Raw genomic sequence first — 18,226 nt, 5'->3', positions numbered from 1 at the left:
TCCTCGATTTTATTCTTTCCCGTGACTTGTGGTCGCAGCAAAGACTTCTCATCTATCCACTACACTGACATCACCAGCGACCCTCTTTCATATTGGTCTGCTAAAACGAGGGTTTATGATTTGTTTTGCTTAATCTTCAGTACAACTGTAGAAAGCAGGTACCTTATACCGTATGAATTAGAAGATAGGAACACCTGCAGTGTGTGGCTGTCATATGAGAGATGCATGGAACACCTGCAGTGTGCAGCTGTCATATTATATATGAGTTCCATGATGAGAACACCTGCCACACTTTATTCTGTACGAAACTTACGTAATGGAAATATCTCGGTGTGCAGCTGTCCTTTTATATACGATAGTTTTGGAAACACCTGCAGTATGCAGTTGCCTAATTCTATATGAGATTTACATACTAGGAAATCCTATAGGTTATTACAGACTTGGAAATAAAGCTAGCTTGTAGCCCTGTCAACTAGCCATATTGCATCATACTGCATCAATAAGGTTAGTAAATCTTGTTAACATGAGCTGGAGATTCCAGTAAGGTAAGACTATTAAGCATTTTTACTATGTGCTTAGAAATTACCCTAGCTTCTAAGCACCTTTGTTGTCAATAAAACACCGCATTATATTGATTTTGTGTATTTCTCCGCCGTGTCGGTATTTTACATGGTGTCCTGTGCCCCGTAGCTCAATCGCTAGTGCATTCAGCTCACACACTGAGGTCCGGGGTTTGAATCTCCTCTGGTATGGTTGGAAAACACTAGGGACGTGTTTCCTTAAGACACCTGCTGCCCCTGTTCACCTATCAGTATAAAATGGGCACCTGGGTGTTAGTCGACTGGTGTGGGTCATATCCTGGGCCAAAACTGACATAATTTGCCCGAAATGCCCTGCATAACACCTAGGTTGGGTAACATTTGTCAGGAAACAGGATAAGTGTTTCCTGTCGTGGAACTTAGTCATATGATGACCCACAGCTGGAGCTTTTGATCGTCTGACAGAGGCCTTCCACTGGCTTACTCCTCCACCCCCTTAAAAACTATGGTTATTTCACCTAGGATAATGTCTATACACTTCTCACCTTGAAACCATATTCAAACTGGACAGGTTTGTTTTTGGTGAAGCCAGCGGTGATCTGTAGTGTGCCGCGGTGACCTGCTGGTAGGAAGAGGTGCTTGAGGGAAGCATGGAGAGGCTTACGTTCCCAGGGTGAGGTAGAGTTGTACCTGTGAGGCCACTCAAGGTTGTAGTTACCCTCGTATCCTTCCTCAGTCAGCTCCTGATTAACAGCAAAAAAATGTTAATTTTTTTTTCATTTCTCAATCTTTTGTAAAATTGTTATTTTGTATATTTTTGACAAAAATTAAAAAAAGTAAATATAAAAATAAAAAGTAATAAAAAGCTGATACAACAAAAATAAAAGTATTATTATTATTATTATTATTATTATTATTATTATAACCCATGAAGAATATTTAAAGTTCAATGGATGAAATACTCGTCTGTAAACACCAAGTTAATTTTACGACATTTAATCAAAATTATATTTGACAAAGTGCTCTAAACCCATGAAGATTTAAAATGGTGGGAAACGCATAAATAACCAAGAACTAGAGGTCACACCTAACATGTATGGAATCACACACCTGCTTAAAATTGAGAGTGATGGGTTGTTTGTCCCAGACGAGGGTTGAGCTAACAGTGATGGTTCCATCCCCTGCAGGAAACTCTTCAGCTAGAATGTTGCCAGTTACAGTCGTCACATCCGACCCCGTCACGATTGTTGACCTGTCGTGTTATTATATTAAATACAACACAGCTATGGCATAACCTGCAATAGGTAACCTTATCCCAAAATGCTCTGCATAACTATGGGTTTTCTGCATGTATATCTGTCACCCACCTCATTCTGAACACTATCTTGCTGAAATTAAGCATTTAATGTCGTCACATCTAACCCCGTCACTACTGCTGACCTGTCGTGTCATTATTGTAATAAATAAAACAGCTACGGCATGACCTGCTACGGAAAACAGCTACGGCATGACCTGCTACGGAAAACAGCGATGTGTGCATGGGGGGAGTACATTCTGCTTATTCTAGCTTATAAGTAATATAAAACTTTTGCATAATTACCCTTAAACATAAAATAGGCCACAATAAAACTGCTGGAACTCCTCATAACTAACCTCGAAATTGGAAAGGTTAAGAAGGCGATATTTCGATCTGTCCTAAATCGCTAGCAAATCTTGATAATTGTCCATGATAGAACCAAAATGTTATCAAGCGTCAATTTCTAATTTGCGAATTCATTGAATTGTAGGTTACAGAAAATGCTTAATAGAGTTTGATGCCTGAACGTAGGAAAATGAACTATTTAGTTTTTATGAAATAAAACAAGCTAAACGTGAATAGATTCTCTCATAAGGTGGCCCAAATGAGCTATAGAGCGAGCTTTAATTGGAACAACGTTTCACTCTGTGTAGAGAGAAACAATATCCAGATTAATGCTGATGCTTTGATATTTGTTCTTCGTACTTATCAGCAGTACACCATTTTACCTACAGTGGGACTCACTTAAACCAGTGCCTCTCTTGGCGCGTCTCATAGTGGATGTCAGCCTTGTTGTTGTACCAGCCTTGTACCATCGGCAGGTCGAAGGTGAGGTGGCCATCGACGGAACCCTTGTTGAAGACCAGGCTGGAGTGCAGGACCACCTGTTGGGGCCCTGAGGAGCCCCGTTCCCAATCTAGTGTACCTGTCAGATTCAGCTGCCGTCCCTCCTGGCGCATCTGATAGCATGTAAGATCACAGGGAGAGTTAGAAATTGACAGAAAAAATCAGTGTTAAATAGCAAAGTATCATTTATAAATGGCATCTGATGAGTAAAAATGACACGTAAACAATTCTTTAAAATGGAGCACAGTATATTATATAATTGGGATGACTGATGCAAATAGACTTCTTTACAGAAAACCCCTTAGTCTCCAGCCTCTCCTCATAATAAGTCGACTCACCTCCCCTGCGAAGCTATAACGTGACCTGGTCAGGTCAAGGGTGACGGTAGGTTTGATGACCTGAAAGTTATTTTGATGTTCAGCGATCGCCTTGAAGGTGATGGGGTCGAGACGGGGCCACTGGAGGTACACACTTAGCTCCCCTGGCTCCACAGTCACTTGTTTCACCTTGCCCTTCACCACCAGGTGGCTGTAGATACAGAGAAAGTTTAGTGCGTTTGTCTCGAGATTTCCTGACAGGATCGAGCCTCCACCATACCTTGTGATGAATGATTCACACAGTGGCCCGGTGGCCTGGTGGCTAAAGCTCCCGCTTCACACACGGAGGGCCCGGGTTAGATTCCCGGCGGGTGGAAACATTTCGACACGTTTCCTTACACCTGTTGTCCTGTTCACCTAGCAGCAAATAGGTACCTGGGTGTTAGTCGACTGGTGTGGGTCGCATCCTGGGGGACAAGATTAAGGACCCCAATGGAAATAAGTTAGACAGTCCTCGATGACGCACTGACTTTCTTGGGTTATCCTGGGTGGCTAACCCTCTGGGGTTAAAAATTCGAACGAAATCTTATCTGTATTAACGAGATTTTAAGCCTGTCAACTACATTAACGTCATTAATGTTACATGTGACCAGTTCACCACCAGTCAAGAATACTTTAATACAAAAAATGGGATTAAAATACACTCAGTATATATATATGCACCTCTCGATATATATAATCTTAACAGTGACAAAAAAAAAATCAGCAGGAAACAATGGTATACAATAACATTTTGCTGGATTTTGACACGCTGGTTAAAATTATTTTGAAAGTCTACACATTGCTCAGTTATGCTATTATCTATTTCTGCCAACACTAGAAAGACCAGGGAGTACATGATTACGACTTACAAAATACTGTGATGCGAGAGGGAGAAGCAAATTTTTAGCCTCAGGATGGTAAATTAAACTCACTGCTGCAGTCAGTGAACATTTGACAGAATTCACACAAAACATTACTTCTAATTTCGTTATTTATAGTCATAACATACAAGCTATATAAACTTTTATTGAGACAACGTTTCGCTCTGTAAAGAGCTTCATCAAAACATGATTACATAACTCAAGAGCATAAGAAAGGAGGAGCATTGCACTAGGCCTAAGAAAAACTGCTCCAGGCCTGGGAACACTGCACCAGGCCTAAGGAACACTACACCAAGCCTAGGAACACTGCACCAGGCCTCATTTGATAAAACAAGGAGTAAAACGTTGTTCCAATAAAAACTTTCACTGTAACTTATGCCTGTGTCTTATTATTGCATATTGACAATGCACAATTTCACCCATTCAACAAGCCTTATACAAAGGAAGTAACTCACTCCCAGTAACCATAGTTGCTCTTGAAGTCGACACTACCAATCACGTCTATAGTGTCCTGTGTAGAGTCATTGGTAAGGCTTAGTTCCATCACGTAGGACCTGTCTGCTTCCTGTTCCTGCGACACCTTCAGGGAGATGCTGCCTTCCACCTTGCTGAAGGAGAAGCTACTGAAGTTGATCTCCAAATTTCCGGAGCCAATAGGGGTTCCCCAGTCAATCTTCACTTGGTACGGAGCTGATCGTCTGAAAATAAAATACGAGACCTGATTTAAAATACGGTGGTCTGACAGTGCAAACTGACACTCCTCACATAGCGGTACCAGTTGTTTATCTACGTGACATCCGCGAGCGAGTCGCGCGTGTCCGATATGGATTAGTGAAACATTACACAAATAACCCGCACATAAAAGAGAGAAGCTTACGACGACGTTTCGGTCCGACTTGGACCATTGACAAAGTCACACTGTGTGACTTTATCAATGGTCCAAGTCGGACCGAAACGTCGTCGTAAGCTTCTCTCTTTTATGTGCGGGTTATTTGTGTATTGTTCCAGTCACGGTATTGTGCCTTTTTGTTATTTATTTATGGATTAGTGAAAGTGAAGCATTTTTTGTACTAATGTATTTCATAATAGCTTTTCAAGGCAAATTGTAAACGCCGATTCTTTTTCCTTCAGTGGGGGCACTTAGATGCTGCTAAATGGTTCTTGAGCCAAAGAATTAAAGCTACCCTTCCCTTCCTCTCATCAAACTTTATTCCCTTCCCTTCATCAAGTTGTGTATAAACCTGTCATATGTCATGCATCTATATGAACACAAGATGATGATAATAAAATTAAATAATAATAATCTGGTCAGTGCCTGGCCATCTGGGCTGTGGTTCATACATTGGATTACATGTGGCTGGCAGTAACAGCATGGGTGGTCAGGCCCTGATCCACAGGCCTGGTCATGTACCTGGCCCCAGGGAGCACTGACCCCCGGAACACCCTCCTGATATACTCCAGGTATGGATTAAATCTGAATGCCCCTCAATAACAATTATAAAAGATGGCTGTTAGAGAACAGGGGCAACAGGTGTCAAGAGACTTACATATACACTTAAGAATTACGATGCAGGTGAAGGGGGCTTGTGATCCAAAAATATGGATTTACCTTTCGCTTCCTTGGATCATATCTGAAGATTGCCAGTCCCTGGCCTCTGAGATACCTTAACTGGTTTAGTGCTTTCTCCTGATTAAAGTAAGTGCAAGATAACATTTATGAAAGGATTCAGGGAAAACTGGTTAACCTGACTTGAGTTCTGGAGGTGGAAAGTACAATGTCTGCACTCTGAATCTGGGGTGGGGATGTTGCAGCCCTGGAGGTGGGAAGTACAATGCTTGCACAATGAAGGAGATGCTGAAGATTAAAAGGTCATTTGAATTGTGATGTCTGTACACTTCTGGCAATACAGCTGTTGAGTGAGTAATGGCGAAATTGTTTCCTCTAGGGTCACTGCCATAGTAGAAGACTGGTGATACGTTAAAAATAAGTCTTACCTTACGACAAGATCCAATTTAACATCCTTGAAGCCCTGGTGAGGTGTATTGAGATACAGGGCCACCTTGAAGGGCTGAGGGTCAGTGTTAGCAAGACCAACATGTACTGTGTATCTTCCCTGGCTTTCCCGCGCTATCTGAGGAACAACGAAAAAAATACATAAACCTTGACTGACTCCTGACTTACTAACTCCCTGAAACCTTCCCAAAATTCACTAGCACTTTCATCATGTATGTTTGTGTGCCTCGCACCTCTCAAGCTTGCTTACATGCTCTTATTCTCAATTTTTTTTATGATGCTAATAGTGATCAAGGTAATAGGACCAAGTTCGATAATAATAATAAATGATTACTATATTTATTATTAATTATTATTATTATTATTATTATGTTCATGGAGAAAAGAACCATTTTAAGCCATAAAGCAATTAGAAAATAGAAGCTAATCAGTTCTGACACAAGATAGGGTAGGGTAGGTTAATTCTTCATATGAGGAGACTTATACTAGCATCCAGGCACCTTCCTTGAAGGGTGGGAAGAATTAAGGCATTTTGCGTTAATTTAGCATCATAAAAGAGTAGCAATTGCTTGTTACCTGGATGTCGACTTCCCAGTCATCCTCATCTCTGTACTTCCAGAGGAGGTCACCTTTGTAGGTCTTCCCTGCTCCCTCCAGCACCAGACGATTTCTGTAGCCTCCCTCCTGTGGAGTACCTTCCAGACGGAGACTTGAACGTTTCAGATCCTCCCAAGGCGTCTCTAAGACACCATCCAGCTGACAGGATGATAGAAATATACCTAGTTGGATGAATCTTAAGATGCAGTTGGCCTAGTTAATTCACCGCCCGTCGAGGTTTAGGATTTATTTGCCATGGGTTCAAACCTCACCCATTCAATCATTTGACATAAGGATGATTATAAAGTGCTATGAAATCCGCGAGGGTCAGTCAGCACGAGAAGTGGAGGCTCGATCCATCATCTGCTATGTGAGACAGAAGCTTCAACTCTCACAGCTAGATTTTCCCTCCTGACAGGAGAAAATGTGCAAGTGAAAGATGATTTTCTGAGCTAGTATAGTGATTTTCAGCTTAGATGTGTAAAGACGTCATCGGTGGGATCAAATCAGAGATAGCTATTTGGCATTCACAATCTTTGTTCCAGTACTAATGTGCCATGATGGTTAAAAGGCAAATGCGAGAGACTGTACCATCATGGAAGGGAAACACAGATGGAAGAGTGAACTATTGTGATGCAGGGTTACAAATGTAGGACTACCATCATGGTGTAAAGGTACAAGTGTGAGAAAGTACCATAGTGGTGCAGTGGTACAATTGTGAGAAAGTCCAAAAACAGATACAATATGACACTATACATACGAAAGTCAGCATGTAAAACTCTCACCTCTCTGATAAAGTTCTGCTGGAACTTAATGGTTGCATCAAGTTTGATGTCACCTCTTTCCCAGCCCAACTTAGTCACCAGATGGGACTTGAGGACATCTAATGCTGTTAGTTTCCACATGAAGGTCCCGTTTCTGAAATTAACACAGGAAGAACTTATATGGAATACTAACCCAGGAGTGAAATAACCCTTAAAAGTTAAAGCAATATGACTAAATTTGAAGAATGAGACACTTGTTCAACATTTGGAAATCTTTATTGAGGAATTTGGTCCAATACAAAGGTTAAACATGAGGAGACTGATGGACTGAACACATTGATTCCAGTCAGAGGGACCGATTATCTCATTGTTCTCAGCTTTCACTGTTCTATTCTGTATTGGACTGAAGAAGCCACTGGCTGTAGAAACGTTTCCTCAATAAAGATTCCCTAATGTTGCACACATGTCTTATTCTTCTGTGGAAAATACTGTGTATATTTTCCGGAAATACAGTATTTTATGTGTAAATTGATGGCCTATATTGTAGGTAATAAAAATTAATTTGTAAATAAATAAAGAGCCAGCGATGGGTGAGCGTCGCTGGGGGAGAGACGCCATTGTTTTTGAATGTGGTACAGGCACGCTGATGTAATGTGCATAATTTTCGTTGCTCTAGGGGTTATATTGGGCTTAAAACCTTTCAAATAAGAGCCGAAATTGTTGGATTTGCAATCCTGCATAACGTGAGCATTAAGCAGATGGACAGGACAGCTCCAAGAACCCCAGCTAAGTTGTCTAATTTGTGTCAAAATTCTGGCCAGTATTTTCTTCATAAATTTAGGCAGGGGGTTGGTAAGATACACAGTAATCTCCAGACAAATTGGTGAGTGTTATGATTATAAATTCGCCTTCTGTTACATAAATGTGTATATGCAATCATTTATTAATTTTAGTATACAGTCCACATGTTTATATTAATGTTCTTACCAGAACTCCTGGTGATGTATATTTCATTTGAAATTAATATAGGTCCAGAGTGACTTGGGGAGAGAGAGATTATGGTAGGTATCGAAGGGGGACATTTTTTTGCGGCCTAGGTGTCCTAAAATTCCTACTTGTCCCTGTAACCTTGATAAAGAATAATTATCTTTGTTACCATTTACTAGTATGTACCTTATAAGTTACATCCAGGTAAATTTAATTTTCCACAAAAGTTGCCCATTGGTCCTTCGAACTGGATATGAACCAGTGACCTATGGATCAATGGGCAACTATTTTGGAAAATTAAATTTACCTGGATGTAACTCATAAGGTACATGCCAGTAAATGGTAAAAATAATTATTCTTTATCAAGGTTACAAAGACAAGTAGGAATTTTAGAACACCTAGGTAGCAAAAAAATGTCCCCCTTCGATACCTATCATAATCTATTTCTCCACAAGTCACTCTGGACCTATATTAATTTCAAATGAAATATACATCACCAGGAATTCTGGTAAGAACATTAATATAAACATGTGGACTGTATACTAAAATTAATAAATGATTACATATACACATTTATGTAACAGAAGGAGAATTTATAATCATAACACTCACCAATTTGTCTGGAGATTACTGTGTATCTTACCAACCCCCTGCCTAAATTTATGAAGAAAATACTGGCCAGAATTTTGACACAAATTAGACAACTTAGCTAGGGTTCTTGGAGCTGTACTGTCGATCTGCTTAATGCTCACGTTATGCAGGACTGCAAATCCAACAATTTTGGCTCCTATTTGAAAGGTTTTAAGCCCAATATAACCCCTAGAGTGATGAAAATTATGCATATTATATTAGCATGCCTGTACCACATTCAAAAACAATGGCGTCTCTCCCCCAGCGATGGGTGAGAGACGGTAATAATTTTTATTACTTACAATATAGGCCATCAATTTACATATAATATACTGTATTTCCGGAAAATATATACAGTATTTTCCACATCTTCAACTTGTCGGTTGTCCAACCCATTACATCACACGATTTCATGTTATTTCTCAGGATGCCACCCACAAAACCTGAGAGATAAACCAAGAAAACCAGACTAAACCCCAGCTGTTTTCGAGTTGCCTTTCCTTCCATAGATAAACCCTGTTTAACTTGTTCTCCAAGTGCTGTACGAGTCTCAAAGTTCTAACACGTCCCAATTAATATAACTTACCTGAAAGGTTCAAAAGGTGAGGCGAAGGAGCCGGAAAGATCTTTCTTAGTACCAGTGACAGCCAGTTGGAAAACCCGACCCGTCAGGGTGCTGAGCCTGCTACGGAAGTGGCCTGCTTGGTAGTCTTCAGGCAGGTGGTACTCACACACTATGTCAAGTGTCTCGTAGCCCTCCACTGGAGTTGTCAACATCAGCTGAAGCTCTCCTTGCTCCTTCGTGGGAAAATTTCCTTTTACCACAAGCTGTCAAAAATGTGGTATTGTTAGCATTTCTTTTATTAGGTCCTCTTTACTAAGAAGTGCAAACGAAATGAAGCTCATATACAAAGCTCTTTAAGGAGGGTACCTTGATGCTGGTGAAGGGGTTTTGATTTCAAGTATAGGATCTGCCCTCTACTTTCCCCTGATCCAACTTTATTACCTACGATGATTCTTACTGCTTTAATGTTTCCCATTAACAAAATAACATACAATTTGCTATATATACACAACAGAAAAACCACAATGAAAAACAGTGAAATTCCAAGCGCTTCCCTGACTTCTCACATCAAGTAACAGTGTTGGAATTTTTCTATTTTTTTTAACGTGGTTATTTTGCACATCACCTGTTTGTGATCTTATGGCAATAAAAGAAAAAGTTTCGCAGTTAATATCATAAATCTGAATATTTATATGTTGAAAAACTGCTGAAATATTTCAAGCACATCTAACAGATGTCTCAGACTCTGAGAATTATTGAATCGAAAAAACACAAACTTTTTATTGAGGATGTTTCTTCTGCTGTGGAACTTTATGAAAGTCTCACAGATTTCAAAACATTGCCAAATAAAAGACTTACAGTGTATGCCTTTTGCCGGTACTATCTACCGACTGATTAAGAATAATAAGAATATTTTCATTATCTATAGTCTTTTATTCACAGACATCTTGTGATAGATGACATTACCTTGGCAGGGAGCGATGAGGCTTCAGACGATATGGTGATGTCGAGTTTAGCTTCAGGCTCCCAGAAGAAACTACCTGAAGCCTCCACACTGGCATCGTTCAGGTACTCGTCCAAGGACTTCAGAGGGAGTACTGCGATGGCTCTGCCCTCCACCCCATTATCACTCTTCTACAATGAGGCCCATTAATGAATTATGATTGTGCACTGATGGTACTTCGGTATCAGTGTTTATAACCCCGGTATAGTTTGAGTAGCCCTGGTACAGCTTGTGTAGCAGTGTAACAATTGTCAAAGCTCGGTACCAGTGCTTATGGCCCTGGTACAGTTTGTGAGTACAGTAGGGCCCCACTTATACGGCAGGTTAGGTTCCAGGCTACTGCCGGAAAGCAGACATCGCCGGAAAGCAGAACGCCATTTTTTCCACTTAGAAATACATATAAATGCCAGACAACAAGTTTACACTAACATATATTAAGTTATCAATAGAACTAGGCATTAAAAATAGTTCCTCGATATCTCAAATATTAAATCGTTAAAACACTTGACTTCCTCTATAAATCTCATCAAGGAGAGTACCTTAACGCTTACAAAGGTCCCTAAATCCAGACAGTTGAAGCTACCTTTCTCTCTACTCTGAGTTAACCTCATTGCATTCCTTGCAATTCTATTATCGTGGGGGATCGCTGAACCCGTAGGATAATACAGCACACGTGGGGCACAGCACACGTGGAGCACAGATCCAATTCCCTAGATCAAGAGCCCCTCACCAGCATCAAAGAGCCTCCCTTGAGGGGCTCAGCTCAAATAGCATAATAACCGAAGAGATACAGTAAACTACTCTTTCAAAGCTCCTCCATACAGCGGAATATTTTTTGAATACGACTAAACATGCGCATTTAAAATTGAATAGAATGCGTTGTTCAATTTTGGAAAATCCTTTTCAATCGCATTTACAAAATCACAGTGAATACAGAAGCTTTATAAAAGCTTAAATGTAGCTTAGGCTCTGTACACGTGTGATAGACATTTTGTGAAGGGATTATTATTATTATTATTATTATTATTATTATTTACACTCAAAAGGAAACACTAAGATCATAAGGGCTCTTATAGAACTTGGGGAATAGAAGATAATCAGGTTTGATCCAAGGAAGTCAAGTGCTGTTGAATTCATCTGCAGCATGAACCATTAATGCTATAAAAAATATATCTCTTTGAAAGATGTATTATAGACAGCTAAGCATTGGTGCATGATATATATATATATATATATATATATATATATATATATATATATATATATATATATATATATATATATATATATATATATATATATATATATATATATATTTATGACATCTTTGTCTATATCTCTGAACTGTAGACCGAACAACCGTTTTCTTGCGTAAAATAGACACGTGCCTACTTGTACAGACACGTGCTTACTTGTACAGACACGTGCCTACTTGTATGAACACGTGTATTTTAGTCGGCATAATATATTCTATATGATATAACTTTTTTCTCTGTGTTTTGTTTTAATTACCGTATTTTCCGACATATAAGGCGCACAAGCATACAAGACTGTTTGCAAGCACTTGTAACGTAAAGTTAGTAAACAACTGCTAAAGCGTAACACAAAGCCTACCCTTATCATCATCATGGGGAAGCGCTAAACCCGTAGGATTATACAGCGCATGTGGAGGGGGGAACGGAAGGTATTCAGACTCTGTTCAGGGAACCGGAGCACAGATCCAATTCCCTACATCAAGAGCCCCTCACCGGCATCAAGGAACCTCCGTTGAGGGGGAAGCCTACCCTTAACCCTGACCTTGAGCATATAAGACGCAGGCTGATTTTTCAAGTATTTTTGAAGAAGAAGAAAAAAGGGTGCCTTGTATGCCGAAAAATATGGTACGCAATTTCAGTGTCGGAATCAACAGGTAGATAATACTTTACAATAATTAGAATCCTCATCTGATTACCTTTCACGAGTTTAGTTTATACATAATTAGATAAAAAAAACGTAATTTTATAACATGCTTGAATACCGGGTAAGCTGACGCAAGAGATTCATATCCTTTTTGCATAATTAATAAAAAATAATTGTTTTCTACCTGCAGTTCAAGGCTGAGCTTTAAATTCTCCGTAGGTCCGTACTGCATGACAAGGTCGTACTTGATGTCGTCCAAGGTGGAGTTGTTACACAGGTCGAGGAAGATAGTGTGCAGCTCTGGGAGAGGTGTGTATAGCTCCAGTGATACCCGGAGTCGTGGCAACTGGCCATGCTCGTACCGTGCGCCTAGACCGTACTGAAACAAGTCACTGGTGAAAGAGGTCTATCCTGTGATCTTCACAATTTTGATGATGTCTTTACGACTAGTGTTGTGTAGTGTACATTATCTACAGCAACGTGTTCTAACCCTCAGTTGCATCTATAGAAATTATCTCACAATTACTATCAAGTCAACTAACAAGATGGCTAAAGTGTCGGTCTGGAGTTTTACGACTCTCTAAACCTATAACTGACTATAATTTTTAAAGGGGTGGACCGGTAAGCCAGCGGAAGGCCTCGGTCAGATGACCAAAGCTGCAAAGGCGGGTCATCATCTAAGACCCGTGTCAGGAAACACTTGTCCTGTTTCCTGACAAACCTTACCTAACCTAACCTCGGGTTCAAGCCCCGCTCATGGTTTTTTTTTTTAATATCAGGTCGGCAGCAACAACATTAAAAGGCCTATAATCTATTTCCTGTAACATCACATTAGCAACATTTGTGTGTGTTTAGTGCACATAATAAAGAAAATGGTGCAGAAATATTTAATAAGAGCCAGGTTATTTAAATTATTACATATAACAGACCAAGATGGTGCAATGAGATGCTTCACAAATAAAATTATTAGCAGAGAAAGAGAAGATGAAAAGAATAGAGAATTGTATCCTAGAGGAAAAATACAGTCGTGGTTGCCAAAACTTTACCGGTTGACCAGATGTAAGCAACTGGCCCACGGTGGATACATATGTGAAAAATCGTGCCCCTCCCATCCCTACTAAACACAGAGAGGTGGGGGATTCTCCATGACCAAGGGGGATGAAAAGCTCTTTCCTTTCCAGCAATAATTTGTCTTCATCCTAAATACATCAACACAAACACTCATCGTCTAGTGTACCTTTCGCTCTCCCAGCTGTCCAAAAATCCTGGAGTGGACACGAACTTCAGGGTGAAGACGGAACAAGTTCCTTAGCTCTGCAGTTATGATCTGAAATTCAAGTCAGTAACATGAATGATACGGATACTGACATTTATTCTCATTTAATACATTTTTCTATAGAAAAAGATTAAGTTTAGGCATATCTGTTGCATATGTGTATCCTATAGAGGAACAGAATTCTTCCTCCGTAAGCCATGCGTGTCGTAAGAGTAGACTAAAATGCCAGGAGCAAGGGGCTAGTAACCCCTTCTCCTGTATATAATACTAAATGTAAAAGGAGAAACTTTTCTTTTTCTTTTTGGGCCACCCTGCCTCGGTGGGATACGGCCGGTGCATTGAAAAAAAGAAGAAAGATGTGTATCCTATAAGTCTCCCGCATATCCATGCACAATTTTCCTTTCATTTTATTGTTCGTGCAAATTTCAACAAGGGCTATGTGGACTCCCTTCATGTGAAAGACAAACAGACCTTTCGATGTATACCAAGGTTATATACTAAGAACTAAACTAAATCAACAAAAGGCTCTTCTTATCCCTTTCTCCCTCGGTCACAATGCATGAAACAAAAGTCGGTGGCAACCAACCTAGTTGTACTAAAAACAAAGTACATGAAGATTGCAGGGACGACAAATTTAATATATATATAAAATGCATGGAATGCAAGACATTTTGCTCGAAACTGAGTTGCCATTGTAAAATGAAAGTGAGAAATGTTTATATTGCATTGTAAAGGTTAACCCCGCTTAACGTTCCACATTAACCTGGAGTTTGTGGGCTACAGTCCCCGCTTTAACGTTCCACATTAACCTGGAGTTTGTGGGCTACAGTCCCCGCTTTAACGTTCCACATTATCCTGGAGTTTGTGGGCTACAGTCCCCGCTTTAACGTTCCACATTATCCTGGAGTTTGTGGGCTACAGTCCCCGCTTTAACGTTCCACATTATCCTGGAGTTTGTGGGCTACAGTCCCCGCTTTAACGTTCCACATTATCCTGGAGTTTGTGGGCTACAGTCCCCGCTTTAACGTTCCACATTATCCTGGAGTTTGTGGGCTACAGTCCCCGCTTTAACGTTCCACATTATCCTGTTGTTTGTGGGCTACAGTCCCCGCTTTAACGTTCCACATTATCCTGTTGTTTGTGGGCTACAGTCCCCGCTTTAACGTTCCACATTATCCTGTTGTTTGTGGGCTACAGTCCCCGCTTTAACGTTCCACATTATCCTGGAGTTTGTGGGCTACAGTCCCCGCTTTAACGTTCCACATTATCCTGTTGTTTGTGGGCTACAGTCCCCGCTTTAACGTTCCACATTATCCTGTTGTTTGTGGGCTACAGTCCCCGCTTTAACGTTCCACATTATCCTGTTGTTTGTGGGCTACAGTCCCCGCTTCAACGTTCCACATTATCCTGTTGTTTGTGGGCTACAGTCCCCGCTTTAACGTTCCACATTATCCTGTTGTTTGTGGGCTACAGTCCCCGCTTTAACGTTCCACATTATCCTGTTGTTTGTGGGCTACAGTCTCCATCATAAAATTATTCATTCTTCACGTTCTGCCTGGACCCAAATTAAATGCATGTTCCAACTCACGTTTATTAAGACAAGATTCAAAAAGCCTATGGCAAAGAAAATTTTTATAAAGAGATTTGTTACGCTTGTTCCCAGCCCACTGGGAGACCTATCAATTATTGATCAGAAAGAGCGAGTTGGACTCTTATCCTATAAACACTTTTAGTCATGTTTCTTCACTCTTTATGAATCATTCTAGTTTGTGCAACATATTTTGAGAATTATTTTCACGCTTATATTTTCACGCATATTTGGATAATTTTTATCGTGCTATTATTTCTATTTTGTATCTCGCTGTGTTCATACATTTTGATCTTTTTGGTGAATTCATTTTCAAATTTTCTTTCAATATCTTTATTCTGTTTAATTTTATTCGTCTCACCCTTGCTGGTATCTTAATACCTTTCCAACAGTACACATTTAACCTTTCCAATGGCTTTGGGCTCTGGTACGAGTACTTGTTTCTCTTCCCACTAAGTTTATGTAACTCTGAGGTGTACAGAGATGTATTTTATTCTCGACTGAAATGCTTTTCTCTATAAAAGATTAAGTATGGACGTTTGTTTTGCGTATCTGAAGGTGTCGCTATATAAATCGGATACAATAAAGGCCTGTAGACAACACATGTTGTATCCTATACGTGTCTTAACCATGTGTCTATCTCATACGTGTCTAACCCATACGTGTCTATCCCATATCCATGAGTAGTTTTCTTTTATGGTTTTCTTGTTCGTGCAAATTTTAACGTAGGCTTTGTGGAAACTCTTCACATAGTTAAAAAAAAAACCCTACATTTAATGTATTTTTGTGTCATGGATTGTTCCTTGGACGTTTCTAAAGTTTTAGTCAGACAAACGATTATACTCGTATTCCTGGGCATCTGTTAATTTCTGGAACTGATATAACAGTCACCTTGTAGCCTGGGAAAGTTACCCCACCCACCTTGTAGCCTGGAAAAGTTATGACCCACCTTGTAGCCTGGAAAAATTACGACCCACCTTGTAGCCTGGAAAAGTTACGACCCACCTTGTAGCCTGGAAAAGTTACAGCCCACCTTGTAGCCTGGAAAAATTACGACCCACCTTGTAGCCTGGAAAAGTTACGACCCACCTTGTAGCCTGGAAAAGTTACAGCCCACCTTGTAGCCTGGAAAAGTTACAGCCCACCTTGTAGCCTGGAAAAGTTACGACCCACCTTGTAGCCTGGAAAAGTTACGACCCACCTTGTAGCCTGGAAAAGTTACGACCCACCTTGTATCCTGGAAAAGTTATGACCCACCTTGTAGCCTGGAAAAGTTATGACCCACCTTGTAGCCTGGAAAAGTTATGACCCACCTTGTAGCCTGGAAAAGTTATGACCCACCTTGTAGCCTGGAAAAGTTATGACCCACCTTGTAGCCTGGAAAAGTTATGACCCACCTTGTAGCCTGGAAAAGTTATGACCCACCTTGTAGCCTGGAAAAGTTATGACCCACCTTGTAGCCTGGAAAAGTTATGACCCACCTTGTAGCCTGGAAAAGTTATGACCCACCTTGTAGCCTGGAAAAGTTATGACCCACCTTGTAGCCTGGAAAAGTTACAGCCCACCTTGTAGCCTGGAAAAGTTACAGCCCACCTTGTAGCCTGGAAAAGTTACAGCCCACCTTGTAGCCTGGAAAAGTTATAACCCACCTTGTAGCCTGGAAAAGCTATGACCCACCTTGTAGCCTGGAAAAGTTATGACCCACCTTGTAGCCTGGAAAAGTTACAGCCCACCTTGTAGCCTGGAAAAGTTATGACCCACCTTGTAGCCTGGAAAAGTTATAACCCACCTTGTAGCCTGGAAAAGTTACAGCCCACCTTTTACCCTGGAAAAGTTATGACCCCACCTTGTAGCCTAGAAAAGTTACGACCCACCTTGTAGCCTGGAAAAGTTACAACCCACCTTGTAGCCTGGAAAAGTTACAACCCACCTTGTAGCCTGAGAAAGGAGTGAGGATCGTACAGCTCACGAGGAAATCCGACAGTGATTTCACCTGGCCCAGGAGCACAAATCCCACAACATCGTCATTCCACTGCGCCCTGGCTTCACTCTGCAAGTAACATCCGAAGAGAAGAAGTTAAACTTCATAAACACCTCTTTAAATAACAAAAAAAAAGGCACAATACCGTGACTGGAACGATACACAAATAACCCGCACATAAAAGAGAGAAGCTCACTACGACGTTTCGGTCCGACTTGGACCATTTACAAAGTCACACTAACCAGAAATGGAGCAGGACGGCTATATATAGGCAGGAAGAGGTGGTGGTAGTTGTAGTAGTAGTAGTACAAGAAGGTATATAATACCGACAAGATGAAATGTTGCGCATGTGTCTTAATTTCATCTTGTCGGTATTATATACCTTCTTGTACTACTACTACCACCACCTCTTCCTGCCTATATATAGCCGTCCTGCTCCATTTCTGGTTAGTGTGACTTTATAAATGGTCCAAGTCGGACTGAAACGTCGTCGTGAGCTTCTCTGTTATGTGCGGGTTATTTGAAACACCTCTTTGTAAAAAAAAAAACTAAAGAATAATTGTTTTTATGTTAACAGTTCTTCTAAAGAAGCTAATGCAAAAATTGGTTGGTTAATCGGGCTTAAAGGCTGTCGACTACAGGAGGCTCATTAAAGCAGTATGTAAACCGTCCACCAGCAGTCAAGAATACTTCACTTCGTAAGAGATTTAGGTAAGCTCTGTGTGCATTGTGAGACATACACCCCTGAGTGTATATGCAAATTTATGTATAAAACGAATAATTTTCAGACATTTTAAATCTCTAGTTGTTACATGAACTAATGTTACTGATCACTAGTCTACAAATTTTGAGAAATTTTTTGGCATCGAAGAAAATCAGATTTTTCCACCTTAAAGTTTTTGGTTTACTGATAAAAAGAACATGACTATAATAACAATCAACTGGCTTAAGTAAATTGCATATACATTTCTTAAACAATTACGTCTTGTGATTATAGGAA

The 18,226-nt window shown here is 40.3% G+C and overlaps 1 protein-coding gene across 1 annotated transcript in view; it reads right to left on the bottom strand.

Annotated features, from left to right (window-relative positions):
• LOC128703077 (uncharacterized) overlaps window positions 1-18,226 on the bottom strand; it is a 116,812-nt gene that overhangs the window by 38,262 nt on the left and 60,324 nt on the right. The window contains exons 39-51 of the mRNA XM_070103563.1: window positions 17,176-17,295; window positions 13,619-13,708; window positions 12,566-12,760; window positions 10,446-10,613; window positions 9,501-9,742; window positions 7,319-7,451; window positions 6,513-6,692; window positions 5,918-6,054; window positions 4,378-4,620; window positions 3,021-3,210; window positions 2,581-2,795; window positions 1,650-1,791; window positions 1,085-1,282 (exon numbers count right to left, since the gene is read on the bottom strand). Coding sequence (XP_069959664.1) covers window positions 1,085-1,282; window positions 1,650-1,791; window positions 2,581-2,795; window positions 3,021-3,210; window positions 4,378-4,620; window positions 5,918-6,054; window positions 6,513-6,692; window positions 7,319-7,451; window positions 9,501-9,742; window positions 10,446-10,613; window positions 12,566-12,760; window positions 13,619-13,708; window positions 17,176-17,295 — 2,253 coding nt within the window. The remainder of the gene's footprint in view (window positions 1-1,084; window positions 1,283-1,649; window positions 1,792-2,580; window positions 2,796-3,020; window positions 3,211-4,377; window positions 4,621-5,917; window positions 6,055-6,512; window positions 6,693-7,318; window positions 7,452-9,500; window positions 9,743-10,445; window positions 10,614-12,565; window positions 12,761-13,618; window positions 13,709-17,175; window positions 17,296-18,226) is intronic.

This window comes from Cherax quadricarinatus, chromosome 86 (assembly GCF_038502225.1).
Source record: "Cherax quadricarinatus isolate ZL_2023a chromosome 86, ASM3850222v1, whole genome shotgun sequence".
Taxonomy (NCBI): Eukaryota; Metazoa; Arthropoda; class Malacostraca; order Decapoda; family Parastacidae; genus Cherax; species Cherax quadricarinatus.
This window is presented reverse-complemented; position numbering and strand designations above follow the sequence as displayed.